Below are 22,455 nucleotides of genomic sequence, written 5' to 3' on the forward strand. Positions count from 1 at the left end.
TAACTTGATGAATCAGCACAGGATTTACTATCTCCATTGTATACACTGGAAGACTGAAGCACAGATGGGCTTTGATTCATCCTAAGAGTATATAGCAAAAGATACAGCCACAATATTGTTAGAGGTGTCATATTTATATACATAATTTAAATATAAGCAATACCAGTTTATTCAAATAAAGTCTGCCCATATTAGCTCAACTTTATACTTGAGTTTGCTTTTACAAAATAAATAAATAAGTCTATTAAAAACATAAAGGCTGAAAAGCTTCTTTTGCAGATAAACTAATGTTTAAAACAGCTACATATCAGATAGTAATCACAGTGTAGGTTGCGGTATATTGAATATATGGTTCTGTGATTCCTCTATTTCACATGACGTTAGATGCCTGTTACGGAAGAATACATCAGCTGTTCCCACACGGAAACGATAAGAATCATCTAACAATGACGTAAGGACTTAGATGAAGAACATAAATATTTGAGATAACTGCCCTTTTCCTGCAAGCCAACTCAGCCAGGTCAGGCGTAGATATGGAAGAGCCTCAGCTGTACATACACGCTGATGTTCTAACAACTCCATGGTCCTGCAGGCTTGGGGAACCACCTCTTAAGTCAAGTGTTCATTATATTTGTGTTACCCATGCGAAAAAAATCTATTAGTGAACAATACCTGGCAAAGAGCAAATGATGGAAAAGGGTGAGAACATGTAAAGAAGTTCCTACAAGATAAACCAAGTGTTTGCCTCACGATGCACCACAGCAGACGTACTCGTGTATGTCATCATTAACTCATGGTGAGTATTTGAAGAATTGAGGTAACCTCTGCCTAAATGTAAAAGGATAAGGTACTTCATATTTTCTGTGGGGGAAGCACAAAAATGAGAGCAGTTGAAATGCAGCGAGTTCCCCATACGCTTTATGCCACTTAAACTATCTTTCTCTAGAACTGATTTTAAGTGTTATCAAACTTTAAAAGTGCTATCAAAGTTTTAAATGAGCTTTTGAACCTATAGTCATTTACACCTGTCCAAAATGAATGAAAAGGGAAGAGGGGGAAACAAATCACTTTTTCCTTCTAAATTACCTTTTCATGAAGATAGTAGAAGACAGCCTAAACCAGCTGAGAATCAATCCATCAAATTCAAAATAGGCGAAATTAGAGTCTTTAAACAAGTGATCTATTGAAAATAACAACTCTGTAGAGTGGTTTTCCACAATATTTGCACAATGATATATTTCCACAATGCCACCTGGACCGATCACTTCTCCAGCATGCACAAATGTAAGTTTGTCATCATTTGGCCTATACTTAAACACAGGGACCTACATCTGGGATGGAAAATTTCAAAGGATCTGCTGACGAAAAACATTTGAAAACCAGATGGATGTTGCACAGCTTATCCTTGAAATAAAATAAAAAAAAAAAAGATTTAAGCAAGTGATGAGGTTTTACTGTCTGCCATGTATGACCCAGCTATCCCTCCCAGGGCCAGTGCAGCATGGGTGGCTCATTCCTTGGTTGCCCATAGGCAGAGGCTCCTGGGTGCTGAGGGCAACAGCCAGGTCCCAGCCCTGGTCCCTGGGAGCTTTTGGCTGAGCCTCTGCCAGTGGGACAGAAGGGTATGCCAGGCCTGGCCCTGCCCTGCCGCCCCGGGGCCCCTGCCGCTCCCAGCCATCAAGGCACCCTGACAGCTACCAACACCTTCCTACAGCTTCTTTTATTTATCACATCTCTTTTCTGATTATGCAATTTCACAATACCTGTGTTTTGCAACTGACAGGAAAGGGGATGGGAGGAATGAGAACGGATAGGGCAAAGAATATTCTCTTTTGCATTAAAGGAGTTTCTTGTGGTTTTGAAGGCTGCAAGACGACTCTCCCAATCCAGGGCATGAACCAGGCACCATTTAAGAGAGCTCAGTGGGAACTCTCCCTTCTGGGTAAGTCGAACTTTCAAGGTGCAACATGAACTTTCCTTCTGTGGTATCTTACACTTCCGGAACCACACAAAAATTAAAGATAATATTGAAATACTGAAACCTTTGGTAACAATTTTCCATCCACCTTTCAGATTCCTAGAATACACTAAACACGTGGGTTTTAATTCTACTTTATATACATTATTACAAGTTTGTAGATATTATGGGACACAGCACTAGGTTCTAACAAAAGCTTCACAAAGAGAAAGAAGTATGCTACAAAACAACCACCGAGCTATACAGCATTGTGGATGCTAAATGAATTCCAAATGTTCAGCAGTTTAGAAGTGCTGATGTATTCCAAAACAGAGTCCTGCTATTTCTAATAATAAAATTACGTTATATGATCATTTAGTTAATTATTCATAAATAATGGCTTGGACTTAGTATCTCCTAATGCTTAAATAGTTTGGACTACCCTGCATTTTTCCCCCATCCATATATGTATTTTTTTTCATTAGGTCACCAATACCTAAGTCCAGGAGTTATAAGCCCCTAACACATCTAGGCTTGAAGCATATAACGTATGAGTAGAAACTAAAGAACAGGGTTTGTAATTTAGCCTGGAAAGAGTAGGTGGTGATGGGCATGTAACTGTATCCTCAGATGCAAATGCTTGTCTCTTTAGGGGTCTGAGGTTGCGGACTCTTATTACCTAACGGTTGCACTGTCTGTACTAGGGCTGGAGGTAGCCGTACCATAAGGGAGGAAGCTGCCCGAGTTGGGCTCCTGAGCAGTTCTCTCTCCCCTGACTTTTCCCCCTTCAGTTCCATCAGCCTGTGCATACCTACAGCTAAGAAATAGGGTTAAATTTTCCTTCCATCTTAAACTATTCCTAGTAAAATACTTAAAACCCAATTCTGGTTGGTATTACTAAGTCATCAGGAAGTTGTTACTACGTAAATTGCTGTCCTGGGGATGCTTCTTCGTAAACGTATAGCCATCATTCAGACCTCCTCATTCTCAGGAATCCAGACACATACCTTGTGCCACACACCACATCCTGTCACTTAATGGAGGTGTGTATGAACCCATCTCCATGATGTCATGGGGCACATGGAGCTGTGGGTCAGGATAGGCTGCTCTTAGGGAGTCACATCGGCTAATGGCACATCCCCTTGCCTGCAGAACAGTGTCATTGCCTCAAGATCACAGAACCATGGGTTAGGATCACAGGGTAATTCAGCTCAGAAGGGACCTCAGTGCGCCTCTAGTCATACCTCCTTCTCAAGGCAGGCTCAGTCAGGAGCTCAAACCAGGTGCTTGGTGCTTTATCCAGCTGCGTGTAAAAAAGTTCCAAGGATGGGGACTGCAAAAACTCTCTGGACAACCTGTGCCACTGCCCTGTGTTCTTCAGGAAAATTTTCTCCTTATATCCAGCGTAAAGATGTCTCAGCTCATGCCTGTTGTCATCCCAGCATGCACTGCTATAAAGAGCCTGGCTTCATCTTCTCAAGGACTTCCCCATAGGTACCAGTGGGCTGCTGCTAGGTGCCCCTGAAGCTGTCTCATCTCCAGGGCAAAAGAGCCCCAGTCCCTCAGCCTCTCCTCACAGGACAAACGCTCCAGCCCCAACTACTCTGGCCTCCACTGAACTTGCTCCAGTTTGTTGACATCTTTCTTGTACTGGGGACCCAAAACTGGACACAGTATTCTAGATGTGGCCTGGTAAAAGAGGAAAATTACTTCACCCTTACTTAATAGGCTGTGCTACTGTTAATATAACCCAGGATGCTGTTGACCTTCTTTGCTGCCAAGGCACACTGTGGGCTCGTCTTCAGTGTCCTGCCTGCCTCAGTCCCATCTGCCAGGAGTAAGGGGCTGATGGATCACAGATCTGCAGAGCAACAATGCCTGAAATGTGCGATCTATCTATGAGAGACATCAGAGACACAGTACAATTGATGAGAGAGAAGCAGGTTTTGGGGCAAGAAATCATAACGTGCTGGCCCCAAGAGTTAGGTTCTTGCTCACGATGTGACACTAGATAGATCTGGTTCTTTACCGACAGGACTGTAAGCACTCAGAGCCGCGAGAGGTGGAGGGGATAACATTGGAAGTCAGCCACTATTTTTCAATCAACAGTAGTTATATTAAAGTTGCTGACTAACTTGTTTTCAGGAAAAGGCTGTTTAATGGGACACCTCCGAACACTTAACAGTGAAACCAAAATGATGGAAAAGAACACAGAAACACCGTTAAATATTGAGCAAGGGATAACAGAAGGCTGATGCACATTTGTTGCTGTGAAGGGACAAAGAGGTTAGCCCAGATTGGCTAAGAAGCAAGACCTGCACGCTCTCAAGGAACTGCACAAAAAGATCCTTAATGATTCCTATTCCAAGATGCTCTAGCATGGTGAAGAAGTTGATTTCTATGTATTTTTTGCGTGGATTTGTCTTCTACAGTTGGTAAAGGAAAAACAGTAAAATTCTGCGCCACATCTCTTTGTGTGCGTGTACAAACACCTGTGTTTTCAGAGTTACCAGCAGCCCTTTAAAGATCAAACAGTAGACCAAATTCCCACACAGCTGGAGCTCTGCCAGAGCATGTACCTAAATCACTGGGGAACCCAAAGAAACTGCTTTAGGCCCAAAAGAGCAGACAGATTAAAAGTGGATTGCAGTTTTCATGTGGGATGCTAAACAGGGGTTCTCTACCACATACAACAAACAGTTGTGTGACCTAGTATCCTGACACGTAAAGATGCAAAACACCCAATTCCTCCCTTTACAAAACAACCCTTATAAGAATGGTTCCCCTGGATTTATACAAAAAAAAAAATCCACTTCCAAATTACAGATACATCTTTGCAATTAATCTTCTATTGAAACACAGATGAATAAAAAATAAACACGAGTACATAAATCTGTATATATGCAGATCCTACACATAAAAATCCAATAAGCATTTCAGAACATTATCATCTCTCAATAAAGCAGTAAAATGAAATAATGTGGTCGGCATTTGCACTGTTACGAGACTCAACAAGGCATACAACTCTTTATATTCAGTGTATTTGTCCCAAAGGTGATCTAATGAACCTACGTAAATTCATGGGCATAATGTGGCACACAAAAACATGTACAATTACACCATCATTGGGAAAAAAGTCCTGCAGCAAGTAGTATCAAATGCAGCATCTCTGTGATGTGATTTCATTATGTTGTTGGTTCATTAGCATATGATATGTAGAAGAAAAATAATGATTACAAAGCTCTTGAAATGCTACATTATGTCAGCTACCATTACAACAGGATGAGGAACAAAAAATGGTGCGTGCACGAAGATGGTCTTTCAGAATTATATAATTCAGTTGGCCCACAACTCTTCTAGACATGAATACAGTGACAGAAAATGTAAGGGTAATGAATGATTTGTTTTGTTTCACATATTATTCAACAACTTTTAATTACACTCCCAGTCTTCCAATCCATCAAAGTACTATGAAGAAGACTGCAAGATTTTATTTGTAGAACAGTGGGCTGTTGACTCACCGGTTTTATGGAAGATAGAAAATGTTAGATTTCACTGTCTCAAATACTCAACTGAAGTGGTGTGCAAAAACTAAAGCAGATAAAACTGATTATAACTGGTTTAAAATAATATTTTGAATTAAAATTTAGAGAAAAATAAAAATACCATCTGCAAAAACACTATAAAATAAACACTGTACTCGTATCAAATTGTCCATGCACAACCATGAACAGTATTAACCGTCTCCTAAGAAATCCCAGATAAATACACAGATGAAAAGTCTCCTGTGCTAAATTTTCAAACTTATTGAAAATCCTTGTGCTACTAGAGTTGAAAGTAAGACTGTTCAATCAATGTAAGCAGAACCCATTATATTTCTAAATCTCATAGCCACACGAGTAGCCTTGGAAATGCATAAAGACTTAACAGAAATCCAGTCTTATATTTTTCCACCCTATACTGATCCTGAACTTCCAGACAGTCATTCTCTACTCAATACACTTTGCTCTTTTGGTATCGGTCAGTATCACAGAAACAATCAAGCCTTGAAATGTAATCATCGTACATCTGATCTTGTTTCTCCAACCTACCAAAACAAGGACTGGGATGTAACTTGAGAGGTGTTCTCGTTCAGTGCGTTCACCTAATGCAGGATCATGTTTAGGAGACATTCAAGAAGCAAATCTAGTTACCACGAAGTAACGAGCCACTGGCTTCCAATTGCTTGTGATAAATGATGATGTAGGCAGATTAAAATAGAACACATTATTCAAAACTTTGCTAAAAAAGGTGTAAGAAACTTTATTAACACTCAACACTAGATTTTAGATCCTCCCTGAGTGAAATCGAACCACTTCTTAAGACTGATAAAATGATTGCACGATCCCTCCTAGAACCTATTTGAGTGCTTAAATACCCTTAATGATGCAAGACTGACATAGCATCTGCCTTAAATTTTATTTTGTGCAGCCAAAACTTACCTCATCTTTCTTCAAAAGGGATTGCATGACAAATAACTGGCTGTTATGCTCTTACTCCCACAGCACTCAAACTGTTTCTTACAGTTCATCTTTTCTAAGCCTCTTAATATTCCTAATGCCATTCTGCGGACTGTAAACTGTGTGTCAAAGCAAGCAGTTTGGACAGGTTATTCCAGCTGATATCTGATCAGTACATCAGCCACAGCAGTTTATGTAACCCTTTGACATATCTATGATGCTTCACACTTAAGAGCTTTTTTCTCTTTATTAAAACAGCCACATCATTGTTGATCCTCTGATCCCCAGGTACCCTTTTTGCAGCCCGTTATCTTATTTTATATTAGAAATGTTGGTTTTCTTTCCCTTAACCATTGTACCTTGTTTACTGAATTTCTTCATATTGATTTCTGGCCATTATATCCCTTTTTCAAGAACATATTAAATCATAAGCCTATTCTTCAAAGTTCTTTAGTATCTCATGAAGATTTTACAAGAGTAATCTCCCTTCTGTTAATTAATGAAAGTGTTGAACAGCAATGGAGCCGGGACAGACAGACAGCTCTGTAGATAGGATCCCATCTGATAGAATCTCCTACTTTGACAGAGAACTTAAAATTACTCTTTAGAGTAATGTGTTGCCATTTTACACTGATTTATTTCATCTTACTTACCTCTACCTCCTTTACTTATGACAACATGAGACAGCATCACAAGTCTCACTGAAATAAAACCACATAGACCTCATTTACTGGCCCCCGCTTCTCCACATAGGGAGTTACTCTCTGAAAAATAGCTTAGAGGGTAGAAACAGTATGAACAAGATGAAAAGGTGGAACCTTAGACCTTAATTTTTAATATTATCTGATTTTTTTAAATCTGATTTTCCAAGGCCTATTCTTTGAGTCAAGCCTCTATAGTTTGTCCTTAGATCTCTTCTATTCTGAAAGAGGATAATGTGTCAAAATTCTCTGTCTTGGAAAACCTCAGTACATAGGTCCTGTAGAAAAGCTGATTCAAGGCAGATTTGCAAGGGAAATCCTAAGACTGAAGTGATGAGAAGAGGCAATGGCAACAAGATCTCATTGTTAACATTATTGCATTCAGTGAGAAGAGGAAGATAAAAGAACTAAATTCTGCTTTTATTTGTACTCATCACCTGGCTGTCTCAGCATTGCTTGTTTCCAACAGAAACCCAAACAAGCAGAAAAAAGCAGCTGTGTAATTCCACGGGTGCTCCTCTAGAACTGCAAAATGCTGTTAACAGAAATAGATTATGTCGTTCCAACTTTTATGAGTGCTACAATTGCAGTGGGTTGTAGCATTTTGGCTATGTCACTCCAGATCCTAGAGAGCAGCACAAAATCCCAAGTATCAACTTATTCTGTTCTATGGTTGCAGCAAATCACCTGAGCACGCAACTGTCCTAAAATTAGTACCTGCCCATGTACCCTACAGGCAAGAAGATGGCAGAATTATCACAGCAGCAATACCCAGGGTTGCATCTGAACTGTCTCATTGACACATCTCCACCTGTTCTCTGCGCGCTTTTAAGCGGAAAAAGGAAAACTGAATCTCTGAATCCCCATTAACATATAGAACAAACAGGAAGAGATTTGTAAAGTGGAATAGCTAGCCATAAGGATCTGATGTCCATGCTGTAATGATTTCAGGAGGTTTTACAATGAACTGGTTCCAATATGATACCATGGACTGAATGCATTGGCTGTACTTCTGCGTTCCTGGTGCATCTGGTTTCAGTTCATTCAAAGGGAAGGCATTTTGTGTGCTCTGGGGTCACTCTGCGATGCAAACCAAAGCTTGGTAATTGGGGAAAACTTGCTTCAAAAGCATAATATACGTGGACCTGATGATGCTAAAGGGTGCTGAAGTCTTTGCATTCATTAGGCCTGCCATTCCCTTTGCAAAGAACTGCGCTGGTTTCGTTGCCAAGGCCCTCCTCCAACTGCGAGGAGGAGACAGACAATGCCTGAGACACACAATTGCAGCATTCATGGCACAGAAATGAGTTCAGCTGCATGAAAATTTTGAAAATTGAACAGTATTTTTTTCAGACCCAATTTACCTTTATGAAACGGAGTTGATTACACGAGTTATTCTTTTAAGCTGTGTTATGATCAGTTTTCAGATCAGCTAAGTGGATCAATTGTGCAAAGTGCGGCACACATTAAGCCACTGATATTAGTGCAGATATAATGCTGCAATGTAATGCACAACAGAGAGATGGATGCACCTACCTAGTCTCCTAGGCATGCTTCAGGTCTGGAAGCAACACATTGTTTTACCTCAATATTGAACATGTGCTAATAAATCCTTCCAGAGATCATCTAACTTTTCACAGGGCCAAGCTGTGTATCCCTCTGCTGTACTCTAGAGCTGGGTACACCAGGAAACACAATACAGAGATAGCCAGGTGGCTGTAAAAAGAGCTAACTTGTGTCTGCTGGACACAATAATCTGAGTTTAGCACCAATCCTTTTGACTCGGCAGGAAAGGCAGCAGCAATCTCCTCAGTAGGGCTGGGAAGCTGAAGGAGCAGGATGAGGTGAGGCTCTAGGCTGAATAGGAGAACAACGGAGGAGATGGCAGCCAGAAGGCAATAAAAGGTTGAAGAGCATGTCTCAGGCCTGGGAGGTGGTCAGAACAAAGCTGTAGTTGTGGTGGCAGCCCTGGGTATGGGAGGGTGAGGTGAGGAGGTGGAGAGGAGATTGAGGCAGTGATTAGTGTCTCCTCGCCCCTCCTTGCTGCACTCCCTTTGCATTTTTGGAGGCCTTTATCCCATTGTGAGCAGCACTTCAGGAATGGGCAGAGCTGCCATCACCTGCCTTGTCTTCCTGCAACCTGGAGCACCAGATACCCCACCAGCTGGGCAGCACTGATCTCACACAGTTGTGTTTCTCTAGGTGTAATCTGTGTCGTTTGGATTTGTTTATTTATTTTGAGGATGCCCCAGTCATGAGTCACCTGAGAACTATTTGATTTCACCTTTCTAAAACCTGTACTTACCACAGTTTTCCAGAACATAGCGTAACAGATACTTCTCCAGTGTGTTGGCTGATTCCTATAGTTAAGAAAACTATCCAACATATTTTCTGGCCTTCACAATGCTCCCAAGAAACCAAAGTAATTTTAATATACTAAATTAGAATGCTTGGATATGTGATTCTGTCTTTTGGTAAACATTTGCCCTGTAATTCACAAGTAGTACACAATGACTCCAAGTCTTAAGGAAATCTTATTTTGATTCTTCCCCACCTGCACTTGTTTGCAGCTACTTTCATCCAAGTGATAAGGAAGAATGTAACACAAGCATTCCTTGTATTTGTACTATGAACTCAAATATTTTAGGAAACTTACTTAAATAACAACATCTGTTTATGCTAAAAATAGCTTTTTATTTTCTCCTCTGGTCATCTCAGTCAAGACTGTGGCTCCCCTGTTCAAACACAGGCCTGTGCTACCTATGCCCAGTGGCCAAATGCAGCCTGCAGCACATTTTATCCCACTCACTGGAGATGCATAGACAGGTTGGTACACTTTAACAAGCTGCTGTGCCTAACAAGTTATTAGTTAGTGGGCTGAAGAAGACTCTTGAAAACACAGTTACTCCACCATCATTCACCCTGTAGTTCGCAGGCAGAACTCCTGGCTCGGGGAAGGGAAGGGCTTGGTAGGATCTGGGAGAAGCTGAGTGCCCTGGTTGGAGGCCAAGCTGGGAGAGCATGTGGTAAAAGCAAGAAGGCAAGAAGCATGGGGAGCGAAGGGTAGGGGATGCTTTGGGAAACTGAACATGGTGGAAACTGGTGTACCTCCCATGCTTTTAACAGGGAATGGGGTGAGAGTGTGCAAACAGGGTGTCACGGCCCATGTCAGACACCTGCACCTCAACTACAGCAAACTCGGACAATCCCCTGCAACACACCTGCAACGTCCTGGGAACAAAACCCAGGTATCTCATAAATCTGCAACATAATGTTGGTAAATCAAAATATCTAAAGATCCACCCATTCATTTGAATTCTGCAGGCCTGTTATTTGCAAACATGAGGTTTAGTTCAAACTATTTAAAGTAAGCTTTTTTTCTTATTTATTTCTCAGAGCCAAAGCACTCCTGTGTACGAAGAATTTGCGTAGAGCCGGACAAGCACCGTCAACGCACACTTTCTTACCGAAATACTGTGTTACTCCCAAAACGTGTTTCTTCAAAACGCACAGGGCTTTCAAAGATTTGGATACTCACTTAAAACCCACTTAACTTTGTTTCCACCGGGCGCTGCCACTTCGTAAACACCCAGTTCCTATCCTCACACTCACTTGATCTGGAAAGACCCCGGCCGGGTAAAGGACACCGTCCGTCCTGCACCGAGCGGGCACAGGCGGGAGCCCGGCGGACCCTGGGAGGCGGAGGGATGGCCGAGCCGGCCGGGCCCGCGGGCAGAGCAGCGCTGGGTGCTCGGTCGCCACGGAGCGGATCAAACTGCGCCCGGAGCCCCGAGGAGCCCAGACACGCCAAACCGGGAGGACCAGCCGCAGCGGCGGCTGCCACGCCCAGGCGGCCGCACGCCGCTACCGCCCACCCCCCACCTCCCTCCCGACCCCCCGGGTCGGGCCGTTACCTTGTACCGGCGGAAGCCGTCCAGCTGCCGGCCGCTGACATACCGCCACCGCCACATCGCCCTCCGTGCGCCGCGCCGCGCCAGGAGGGAGGGAGGAAGGGAGGGGAAGGGAAGGAAAGGGAGGGGAGGGCAGGGGAGGGAGGTGGCGGGGGCGGGCGGAGGGCGTCTCCTCGGCCGCGCCCCTCGGGCTGGGACCTGCCCCCCGCCGCCGGGCATCCGCGGCGGCACTCGCGTCCCGGCGCGGCGGGGGTGCGCGGGGCTGCGGTGCCCCGCGGGGCTGGGTGGCCGCTCCCCGGGCGGCTCCCGCCCGCCCGCCCACGCCCGTGGGAGCAGACGTTTCCCTCTGGCCCCAGTACGCACCTCCGAGCTCGGTGCCAGCCTGCCGTTGGCGTCTTTTATAAACCCTTAATTTCCTCACGGTGCCTGGTACTGGGGATAGTCTGCAGCAGCCTCCCGTGGTCACGGCGAGCCGTAATCCCGGTAACGTTGTAGTATCAGGCCCCAAAACTATTTTTCTGGTTAAAGGTGTATTAAAGGTGCCGCGTTTATGGTATGTGCGAAGATGTGACTGTGAAGACGCTATACAAAATGATGTTATTTAAGTAACCTAGTTTAGAAACAGGTGACACTGAGGATTAGAGATTTTATTGGCATTCCTTTCCAGCATAATCTGATATTGCATCTCTGTTATAACAAACACCTACACCAGAGCACTTCATACCATGTTAGCCTGCAGTGTGTTCTGCACCTTCTGATTTCCAGGGAAGCAAGGCAGCGGTGTAGGCGAAAGTCTGGAAAACATCAGGAGTGACGTTTCAGCTGCAAATGCATTTAAGGATATGGCATGACACCTTGTGTCACCTTTTATTAGAGGGAGAGTTGAAATGATACGCATCAGGGTCTGAGAGCTTACCCACTAAATGGAACCTATCCAGAAAGGAAATCAATTAAAATCCATTACTCGCACCCTGCGAGCTCTTCCAGGCACCTAATGCATTGTGAGAGCCAGTGTTATTTTACAAACTGTGCAGGTTTAATAGGAATGATATACAAGTTAAAATCGCTAAGTGCAAACTGTATACGATGGTTCTTGTTCTCTGTTATTAATTACACATTAATCACCTGAGATGTGCTTACACCTGCATTCTGCTTCCAGCACCAGCATCTAAACTTCTCTTGAACACAACCCAGAACTATAGCACTTGGCTTCAGGTTACTACATTAAAGCTCGATTCCAGTTAGGAAAGCTAATTTGGAGCTCATATTTTTCAGGGATTTTAATTAGTGTTCATTAGTTTTTATTTGGGATCCCCTTCACCTCTCATTGTTATTATAATGTTTTTAAATTGTTTTATGCTATTGAATTAATCTACAAGAATATCTAAGAAAAGACTCATGACTACTACTGTTCTCAGTAGTTCTCAGTACTGCAATTTTTCTATGCAAGTAAGTTACTAAAACTGACCAAACCATTTTACAGTTATCACTTTCACTTCTTAACTCCAACACACATAAGTCTTAAACAGAAAAGCAGAAATTTGGCTGAACAACTACTGGCAGTGTGATGGTTTTTCTGAAAGCTAGGAGGTTGCAAAGTATTTTTTCTCTTTGCAGGCCTCTGATTTTATGCTGAAAGAATATGTGCTGTCACAAAGATATAGATATAGAAGATATATAGATACAGCAGATATAGAAGATGTATTGATATAGCAGATATAGAACACGAGTATTATTTCCTGTTCTCTCAAAACTGCCTTGGTGACAAATGAAACACTTTTTAAAAGATCTCTCATAAATACTCCACTAAATAGAAAATGTAAAAAACCTGCATATATGTAAAAATGCAGTTTCTGCATGTTCAATGTTCTGTGTCTGCTAATGAGCACATCAAAGGAGGCAGCATTAGATAAGTTATATAGACAAGAGGGAAACAGGCTGGTGCCTGCGTATGGAACATCACACAGCAAGCTATGATACAAGTAACGTGATGTTTGAGAATACCATCGAAATTATACCGCCATGTGCTGGCCTTTGATTAAAGAAACTTCCTTGATTTAGGCATCATGATTCATACAGATGATTGGCCCTTAAGGCCAAGCACGCGGGCTAGCCAAGCCCAGGCGTGAGCAAAACCCACAGCCACGTGCTTTACTGCTGCACCTGATGCTCTCACTTTTCATGCACACCAGTGTATATGTTTAGAGGTTATCCTATGGTTGTGTTTTTCAACCTGAAATGTTTTAGCGTTCTTTTCCGGACAATTGTTTGAGCTGTGATCCAAGCTGTCTGTCCTACATGCTGTGGGAAGAGCAATGAAAGCAGCCTTAGGGCTGTAGCATGTTCCCTTGTGTCCTTTCTGGAAAATTAATGAGTATGAGTTGTAGCCTGAGTAAAGATGAGGTCTAACTGGCACCAGCATATGGGTATTATAATCTGAACAAACTCCCATTTAATGAGCTTGAGTGTGGACGAGCACTAAGACAAAAGCCCAAATCACAGCACAGTTAACTATCACTGTAGAAAAAGCCTAAGTTTTTAACAACTGTGGCTGGGGACGTTTCTGACAGTTCAGACTTTACTAAGTAAATGATGCAAACATGGCTCTCTGCTGCTCGGGGGAAAATAATTCAAGGCCAGATTTGAATCCAGTGAAAGCAGTAGGGGAATTCTCAGGTCTTCACTGCTGTTTACTAATAATATGTAGCACTGAGAGGAGAGCGGTGATTTATTATTCTGAAAGAGCGGGCATATTGTACCACTGGTATATACAAGAAAAAGTTAAAAATAGTAACTGTTCCACAGATATTAACGGTATTTGAAAAAAAAAAGGAAAGGAAAGAAACCAAACTTCAAGACAAGTTATATTCTTCATCCATCAAAACAGTAGGAAAAGAGATGAGGGCTCAGGATGGCTTAGAACAAATCCTTGGCTTTCAGTTTTCACTCTCTCAAGTTACAAGTTATATTAATAAATTAATAATGATGGAGCTTCTTGTATAGGGAAAACTGCCTACTATGGCAACTTTGGCTTTTAATAATTTATGACAGTCTTGTTTATTCCCCAACTTAAAGCTGCCTGCTATGCAATAGTCTATCTAGAAGGCATCTATTACTACATTCATGCCCACTTCAAGAAGATAAGAAAAGGCAGAAAGAAGTCATGCAGAGAGCAAACCCCAAACAATTAGCTGCCAAAGCAGCTGAAGAAGGGACTAATGTACTGGGAGGAATTAGCAAAGAGGGAGCAGTGTGAGACACCTTTGATTTCCCTGGAATTTGTAACACGTATGACTCAGGCAGTGCTTCCCTGCCCACTACTGCATGGGATAGCATAAATCTGTTCATATTCAGGATGCCTATGCTATAAAAGAAGAAAGCTTTTCTAAGGTGGCTAGAATTAGTTTAGAGGCTCAATTTGTTACAGGCTCTCTGTAAGCTTATCTTGGTCTGTTAACCTGGTTTATAAGTCACGGCTGTTTAACTTAGCATTGATACTGAATGCTAGAAAATGATCACACCTATCCTCAAAATCGCTATATCAGTTTCAAAGCCAGTTGTCCATTTGCAGTCTCAGTTTGCCAGGGGCAGATAATCTCCGTGAAAGTAGACTGCTACTGGGAGTTCACTAAAGAACCTTAAAGATGACCTCCAATGTTGTTTGAATGAGAGCTACTTTTCCTACATCATAAAAAAAAATACAGCTTGTGAATTTCAGAACATGGCTAGAATATGGCTAATGGTTATAAAAGAAATGAAACGACTTCAGTAGCGTAACCAGATTTTGGCTTACCAGCTGTAACATTGCAAGCAATGCAAATGCGGCGAGCCACTGCTGCGGACGGCAGTCCTCTCTCTGCCTTGGTTCTGGGACGGACATGGAGTGCAGGGCCTCGTGCAGGGAAACGGCCACCAGCAGGGAGACACGTGGGATTCTGCCATAGCGGCAGCTCTGCTTCCCACAGTCTGTGTTTAGTCCTTCTGACACTGGAGTTAGCTAAAAGCTATGAATGTTATGGTGTGGAAAATCACACAGCTGAGGGACAAGGAGTGCCGAGCATCGTAAGGTTCCGGTTGCGTTGGATGTTCCTGGGTGCCACTCTACAGCAAGGGGACAGGTGACTCTGGGCAGGTACAGGTTCCCGTGTTCCCAGAAGATGCAGTTTGTATGGGGATTCGCAGGGTGCCTATCCACTTGCTACCTGTAAAGGAAGAGTCGTATTTTCTGAAAATAATATGCTTCAAAACAGAGTGAGCAGAAGCTGTGTTTCTGCACTGATGCATGGTAACTTGCTCCTTAGCAAGGCAGCTCTTCCCAGTTCGGGCCTGTTCATAGCACTGAACAAACTGTACAACCTTACACTCAGCTCATAAAGTAAGCATCATGTGGCGAAGGGATATGTTTAAAGAAGATGGAAGGAGTAAACATGGAAAAAGCACAGTTTTGTTACAGGGAAATGCAGCTAATGGTAGGGCTGTACCTTTAGGTTCTTAGCTGCTTTATGGCAAATTTTGGAATTGGAAGGTAGCCACTCCTGAGAAGAGACTCATCATTACAGAGGACCCTTTAAACAGACAGCTTAATCCTTGTTTCCTCTGCTGCAGATCACAGCTCCTTAGAGGTTTGCTCCATATTGCCAGGGTGACGACAGAAAAAGTGTTAAACACAGCATCATGCAAGTGTCACTAGTCCATGTGCTACACTAATAAACAAAACAGGCTCGAACCCATTCGCAGCCTCTGAGGGCAAGTGGCACGGTATGCCTTATGACCATATGATTAAACTAATTAAACTTTCTTTTTTTGAGTCAGGGCAGCCTCCTCCATACTGCCTACTGAAAACAAGCCCTGGCCTGTGCTATCTCCTGAAACAGTGCCAGGGGCACTGCTTGGGAATACCCTCGATGGCAGGGCCTGATCCAGGCCAGGGAGCCCACTGACAACTCAGCAGCAAGGACAACTACAGAAGAGTTCTCAAGCCTCTGCTCTGACTGCCTCCAGTTTGCTAGTGGGAAAGCCCCAGCTGTCCACGCTGCTTATAGTTTACCTTCTTCCCAGCTCTGCTTTGGATTACACTAGCTCCTTTCAGGCTGCTGTGGAGCCGCCAGCCTCAAGCAGTATGGATGCCCGGGAATCCATGCCACTCAGCCTTTTCTTCAGCAGTACAGATGTGCTGGGCTTAAGTGATGCTGAAGATGAACTTTTCAAACTGAAAAGATCTTCTTGACTGTAGACGGTCAGCAGACCTCATCTGCTTTTCAACATATTCTTCTTACTTGAGCACGCCTTGCTTAAGGTTTTGCAAGAATAGCCTTTATAAAGTCTTCAACACAAGGGTACACCATAGTCATGAGAAAACCAATTATGCTAAAGTAGCTGGACCTGAAAGAGGAAATTCAGTTTCTGAAGTTACTAATACACATGAAGTGCAGTGTTATTGGTACTTCAATAATTTTAAAATCTTGTTGAATTAAACTAACAGGAAGAACTTTGGTGGGAGTAAAGTGGTGTAATGATTGAAGTTTAAAAAGTACCACTTTTTCCAGCTCTGACTATATGCCTGCATTTTTTTTTTTTCACCAGTTAGAGCCAAAACAGAGTACTTTGATGATAGAGGTTCAGTTTCATCTCGAAAAGTCTTATTTTATTTGTGTTTATCTCATTAAAATAGAGAGACATCTTATAAAAAGTAGGCAAATATGCTTCCCAAACGTTACCGTCTATCAGAAAGTTATGTATTCATATTTCTTTTATAGCACAGAACACAAAGAAATAGCAGGATAAGACATAAAAATGTCAGCCATCGTAAGATGCCACAGGCAGTGCTTGGTGGTGGGATGCTGAGAGGAGCCGGCTTGGGCCCAGCGCACAGCCACCTGGTGCCAGTCGGCAGCCGAGAAGCCCCTGAGGCTGGAGCCCAGGGGCAAGGGCTGGTGAAAAGATGCTTCCCGCATATGTTGATTCACTTAAAACCTATTTTTGCTTTTGATTCTTAAACGATCAGCTGTGAATTTTTAATTTGCATGAATGTAAGAACTTGACTCGGTTTGCTTCACTAAAACTAGGCATTCCCTGAGGGTTGTTTTTTTTCTTTTTTTGCACAAGTCTACAGCTTGCCTGAGCATAGCCATGCATCGTACTGTGAAACGGTACAATTCAATTCATAGCGGAACTGACACTGCAGCTTTGGGATTAAAAAGTCTGAAGTGATTCATGTTGTTCCCTAGGAAACCTCAGAAAGCCAAGAATCATCAAATTGTAACACAGTCTGCAGAAGAAAATTTTATTTTGGATCTAGACTGGGGATCTGCCTGGGATCTGGCCTAGGCCTTGGGATCACTTCTTGCCTGAGATTTCATAAAAATCTAGCTAACCTTGAAAGACAGATTCTAAAATAGCTAATTTTTCTCCTCTATCTCATCCCAATTAAGTGGCTGGGATGTTTGTGACTTTTAAAACTTTACTAAGGAAATGACTCAAACCAAAAACCTTTCTCTACATTTGAATTTGACATTGTCCGTATCAGGCTTTATACACTGGAAAGCTTTTAAAGCTGTAACTTAATGCTCTGTAAGAGGAAACGAATCCATAAACTCATGTTAGAATGGAGGACAGGCACATTCAATCAATATAAACAAGTTCTCCAAGCTTCAGTAATTTAAGTCTCCTTATCTTTTGATTCATTTTTATGAAATACACTTTGTTTCTTCGAGAGAGAAGTTCTTTGTACACATGGATTGAGAAACATTGATGCAATCAACAGCACCACCAACAAATAAATGTTCTTTTTTTCTGGACTCTACTAAAGCAATCCAGTTTTATTGTTAACAGGAATTTTATATTTTTCATAGAAGTTTCATGCAACAAAAAGTATAAACATTTAATTGATGTTCCCTGAGCAGCAGTAAAATTGATCTTGAGCACAAACACAGCCAATCAATGTATCAGCTGAAACAGCAGAGCCAAACTATTGTTTAAGCCTATGAGAACACAGATACGCTTGTATAGGTAGATGAAATAAACAGTTCTTCAAAAATTATATAGTCAATTGCATTAATTATGACTTCCAAAAGTATATAATGCACAGAAATTTTTAACAGACTTGAAGAATAATGTACTGGTATTATGAAACTTCAGATTTTGTCAAGAAGCTCACAATCTATTATTCTTTCTCCAAAGAAACATTATTTTAAAAAACAATCACAGTTCTACTTTAATTCCTAATATATATGGTGGTTTTCTGACTCATTTCCTCTACTTCCGTGTCATTTCACTATTTCTTTGTGAAGAACATGAAAACAAATAAAGGAAATCTATTGATTGGGTCACCTTCTAGGGATTCTATAGAAATTCCTCCCAGGTGTGAGCATTTTGGAATCCTTGGAAGGGGTAATACAGACTCACTAAGCAGACGAGACTTCTGTGGTCCATGTATTTCTCTGTGATTTAGCTCTAACATATACTATTTAACTGAATAGTGCAATAACATACTACTTCGAATATCAAAGAAAACCACTTTGATGATATATAATAGAATTAATTTGTCAGTCTGGTAATTTCAGAAGAAATACTGCAAATTTTTGGAAGGATGAGAACACAGTGCTTTTAGCTCTTTTGAACCTAACCATCAAAGGTAATATGGGGTTTGGATGATGTTGCTGGTTCTCCTCTCTTTGCAAAATCCACTTTAATTAGTGGCAGTTTTATAAAGGGAACATGAGATAGGTATTGGCCGCGGGGTGCCTTGGAAAAAAATACAAACTGTAAACTATAGACATAGATAGATGTAATTAGGCTTTAATAATTAAAAATACAGTCATATGCCCTCTTTACAAATTCTAAAGAAGCTATGATACAATTATCTCATCTTACAAAGATTATTTTTCTTAACTCTGTTTAACAGCAGCACCAATAAGCCTAAGTGACCTTCTCAAGAATACACAAAAAGCAATAAAAAATAACCTACCTGTCCCTTTTCTGCCACTGTTTCCACTTCTATTAGAAAAACATTTTCAAAGGTCATCAGCCTTTTTTTTTCCTTCAGTTAGTTGCAATTACCATTTTATGGAAGAGGTCCATTCAAAGCAGTTTCAATTCCAAGTCCCTACAGCTTGGCACTGATGTTACTCCTTTATCAGCTTATTTGCTGTTTAGGAAGTTATAAGTCTTAAAGGTTTAATAGCAAACATATTTTTCATAAAGTGTCTTGTCTTGTGTTTAAACATTACTTGCTAAGACAGGTAGCCAGTGTTTAGATCACAGTGCTTTATTTCCTTGCGGTGTTAAACATCACCATGCTTTTGAGATTCACTTCTGAGTGAACTCGGCTGTCGTGACGGATGCAGAGGCAAAACACGGCTGCAGAACTTCTTCCACGACCGATACAGTTCAGACATACCTCTCCACATCGTCCCCTTACAAAAACAGGGCTCCTAGCTCAGACAGTGCCGGGTCAAGGGCAAAGAGGACCCCGGCCGCAGCACTCCCGTCGTTCCCAGCTCCCCCCCCTCGAGTTCCGCATAAGGCCACGGGACCAGCTCGGCAGTGGGAAGAGGCCGCAGGCCAAACCCAGCCAGGCCGACGGGACGCGGTGCCAGCAATGGCGTTTCCTGCCGAGAAAACCCCGCCGGCTCCCGCCACTCAGCCGAGGCCAGCGGCGCCCCTCCACCGCTGGGGCTCCTCCCGCTCCCCGGCAGGGCAGGTAAGGGAAGGCGGGCGAAGACCGCTAACGCCGCCGTTACAACGGCCGCGCTGTAAGGAAGGCCTGCCTGGCGCTGGGGCGCGGCCCCCTGCGCCTCGGAGCCCCGCAGGGAGGGGTGAAGGCAGGGAGGGATGGAGGACAGCGGCCGAGGCCCCGCACCACCGCGGCAGCGAGGGAACGAGAAAGAAAGGAGCGGCGGTGCCCGCGCCCTCACGGCCGCCACCCTCGCCCCGCCGCCAGCCGCCCCCGCTCTCGGCAGGGCGCATGCGCGCACTGCCGCCTTCTCTTCGGGAACCTCTGCCTTCCCCGCGACGTCACGCGCGCTCCGCCGTGCCCGCCCAATCAGGAGCGGCGGCTCCGGCGGCGCCAAAGCTGGAAAGGGCGAGGGTGGGGCCGCCGTCTCGCGGGCGGGGAGCGGGCTGGGGGTTCCCCTTGCCCCGCCCCCTGGGGCTCCCCCGCCACGTGACAGGGGACGTGGCTGCCTTGTCAGGGGGCGATGCCCAGTAGGAAGGTACCTGCGTGCGCGCGGGACGCAAGGGGGCTGCGGGGCGGGCGGGAGGGGGCTCGAGTTCCGGCGGGTCGGGTGCGAGCGGCCGAGGCCTCGGTGGCCGCCGCCGAGGCCTCGGTGGCCGCCGCCCTGGCCTCCCTCGGGGTCGAGCCGCGGCTGCCCCGGCCCCGCCGGCGGCACTTCTTCCTCCCCTCGCGGCGGCCTCGCCGCGCGCGCCGGCCACCCGGTGCGAGGGGCGGGCGGCGGCGGCGGTGGTGGCGCCGGCGGAGGAGGAGCAGCAGCAGCAGCCGCCGCCCCACTGCCCCCTCAGACCCAAACCCGAGTCCGCGGCTCGGGCTGATGCTTCTGCCCGGCGGGAGCCCGGGGAGGAGGTGCGAGAAGGAAACCCAGCCAGCTCCCCGGAGGAGAGTGGTCCCGGCGGCTGGCGATGTTCCGTGCCCCGTGACCGGGCAGGCGGTGGCGGGGGCCCGCCGAGCGCAGCCTGCGAGCGAGCTCCTGCCGGGGAGCAGCGTCGGCCCGCGCCTGGGGCCCCGCGGGCTGCCGGAGGAGAGCTCGCTCGCTCCGGCTTGTTCCCAGACGAGACTTGTGTGTTGGCAACCCGCTGCGCTGGGGCGGGAAAACGGGCCCTTCACCGCCTTCGTGGTGTTCTCGATCGCTCGGCGTCGACCTTGTCCTCACGGTTACGCGGTGGAAGCACAGCCATACCGAGGGGAAAGTGTGATTCAGCCTTTCAGCAGATGACAGGGAAAAAGCGCAGGGAAAGTCAGACTGTGAGAGGAGAAGAGACTTGACAAAATTGCTAGGCTTAACGTTATTTTTTTAAGTCGTTTTAAGTTTCTTTGGGTGTGAGTGGGAGTAGAGAGAGAAGCGCCCCTCACCGGTGGTTCGCTTTGATCTCCTCACTTCGGTGGTTCGCTGCGTGCGCTTGATGCTACTTGCAGGGTCCTGGTTAGGATGCTGTCTCTGCTTTGCAGTCCTTTTGCTAATACTGAGGTACTGCTGAAGGACAGGCTACAAGTGTCTTGTTTGCTGTATAAAAACAGAGTTCGAACGACAGGTCTGGATTCTAAAACATTTTGTTTCCCATTTCGCATGTGGATAAAATGGTGTGAATATTCTACACTAATTTAAAATCTGTTTCTACAGAAGAAAATGCCAACAATAAGCTTAAAATAACTGTACATCTTTTAAATTACCCTGTAATACTGACACTCTAAAAGTGTTTTGTTCTAAAAGTGTTAAAAGTTCTTGAGTAGAGAAAAACCGCACACTTCAGTTGCCAAGGTTGAACCAGCTCTTGTTGCAATGTGATGACAGCTTTTAATTATAGTAGTTTCTTTTGCAGACAAAGATAATGTTCCTTATTACTATATAAATGAAAACTACACTGATAAAGTGAAAAGGCAGCAATCTTCTCCACTTGCTGACTACTCTGCTAATTAAACCATTTTACAAAACAAACTATCTGATACATAACAAAAAGATATGATACTGTTATTGTATCCTAAACGTTTTGGATAATTTATTCTGTTTTAACTATTTTGATAGAGATTTCTGTCTAACTAACTGCTTGGCACCAGTTATGAATAAAAAGTACATTTCGATAGTATTCTTCTATAAGGGTTTGTTTTTTCTCAATGTAAGCATATAATAATTTATATTACTGCTTGAATAAGCATGTATAGGTTAAAAAATCCTGATGTTCAAATGGTAATGTTATATACATATCTCTGTGTGTGTGTATGTATATATATCTCTCAATGAGAATAGCCTTTCATTAAGAGTAGTAAAAATCATGAACACAAAGGGTTTAAAAACTATGTTTTAAAAATATTAGTCCCATACATCAATATCAATAGGAAAAATATTTTGAGAAAAACTTTTTTTTTTCTCCTCCAAATGCATGCTGACAGTATGGAAGGTGGAATGCCAGGTTATTTTGACCATGATCGTACAGTCCAGATTTTTTCATGAACAATTACAACTTGATGAGGTTCCTCCTCAGTTAGGATCATAGGTATTCTTGTGAATCATCTTTGGAAAATTTGCCTACTGGTTTTCATAGGGAAAAAAAAAAAATCTTGACTTGAAAAAATACAGACTGTGGTTTTAATTTTGCAACCTTTATGTAAATCCTCCATTATGTAAATCCAACCATTATGTAAATTGAGGGTTGAA

General features: G+C 43.6%; 1 protein-coding gene across 1 annotated transcript in view; it reads right to left on the bottom strand.

Moving 5' to 3' along the window:
* LOC104371908 (ethanolaminephosphotransferase 1) overlaps positions 1-11,128 on the bottom strand; it is a 58,874-nt gene extending 47,746 nt beyond the window's left edge. The window contains exon 1 of the mRNA XM_086609268.1: positions 11,072-11,128. Within this exon, the coding sequence (XP_086465394.1) occupies positions 11,072-11,128 (57 nt within the window). The remainder of the gene's footprint in view (positions 1-11,071) is intronic.
* Between the last annotated feature and the right edge of the window lie 11,327 nt (positions 11,129-22,455).

This window comes from Tauraco erythrolophus, chromosome 3 (genome assembly GCF_009769465.1).
Source record: "Tauraco erythrolophus isolate bTauEry1 chromosome 3, bTauEry1.pri, whole genome shotgun sequence".
Taxonomy (NCBI): domain Eukaryota; kingdom Metazoa; phylum Chordata; class Aves; order Musophagiformes; family Musophagidae; genus Tauraco; species Tauraco erythrolophus.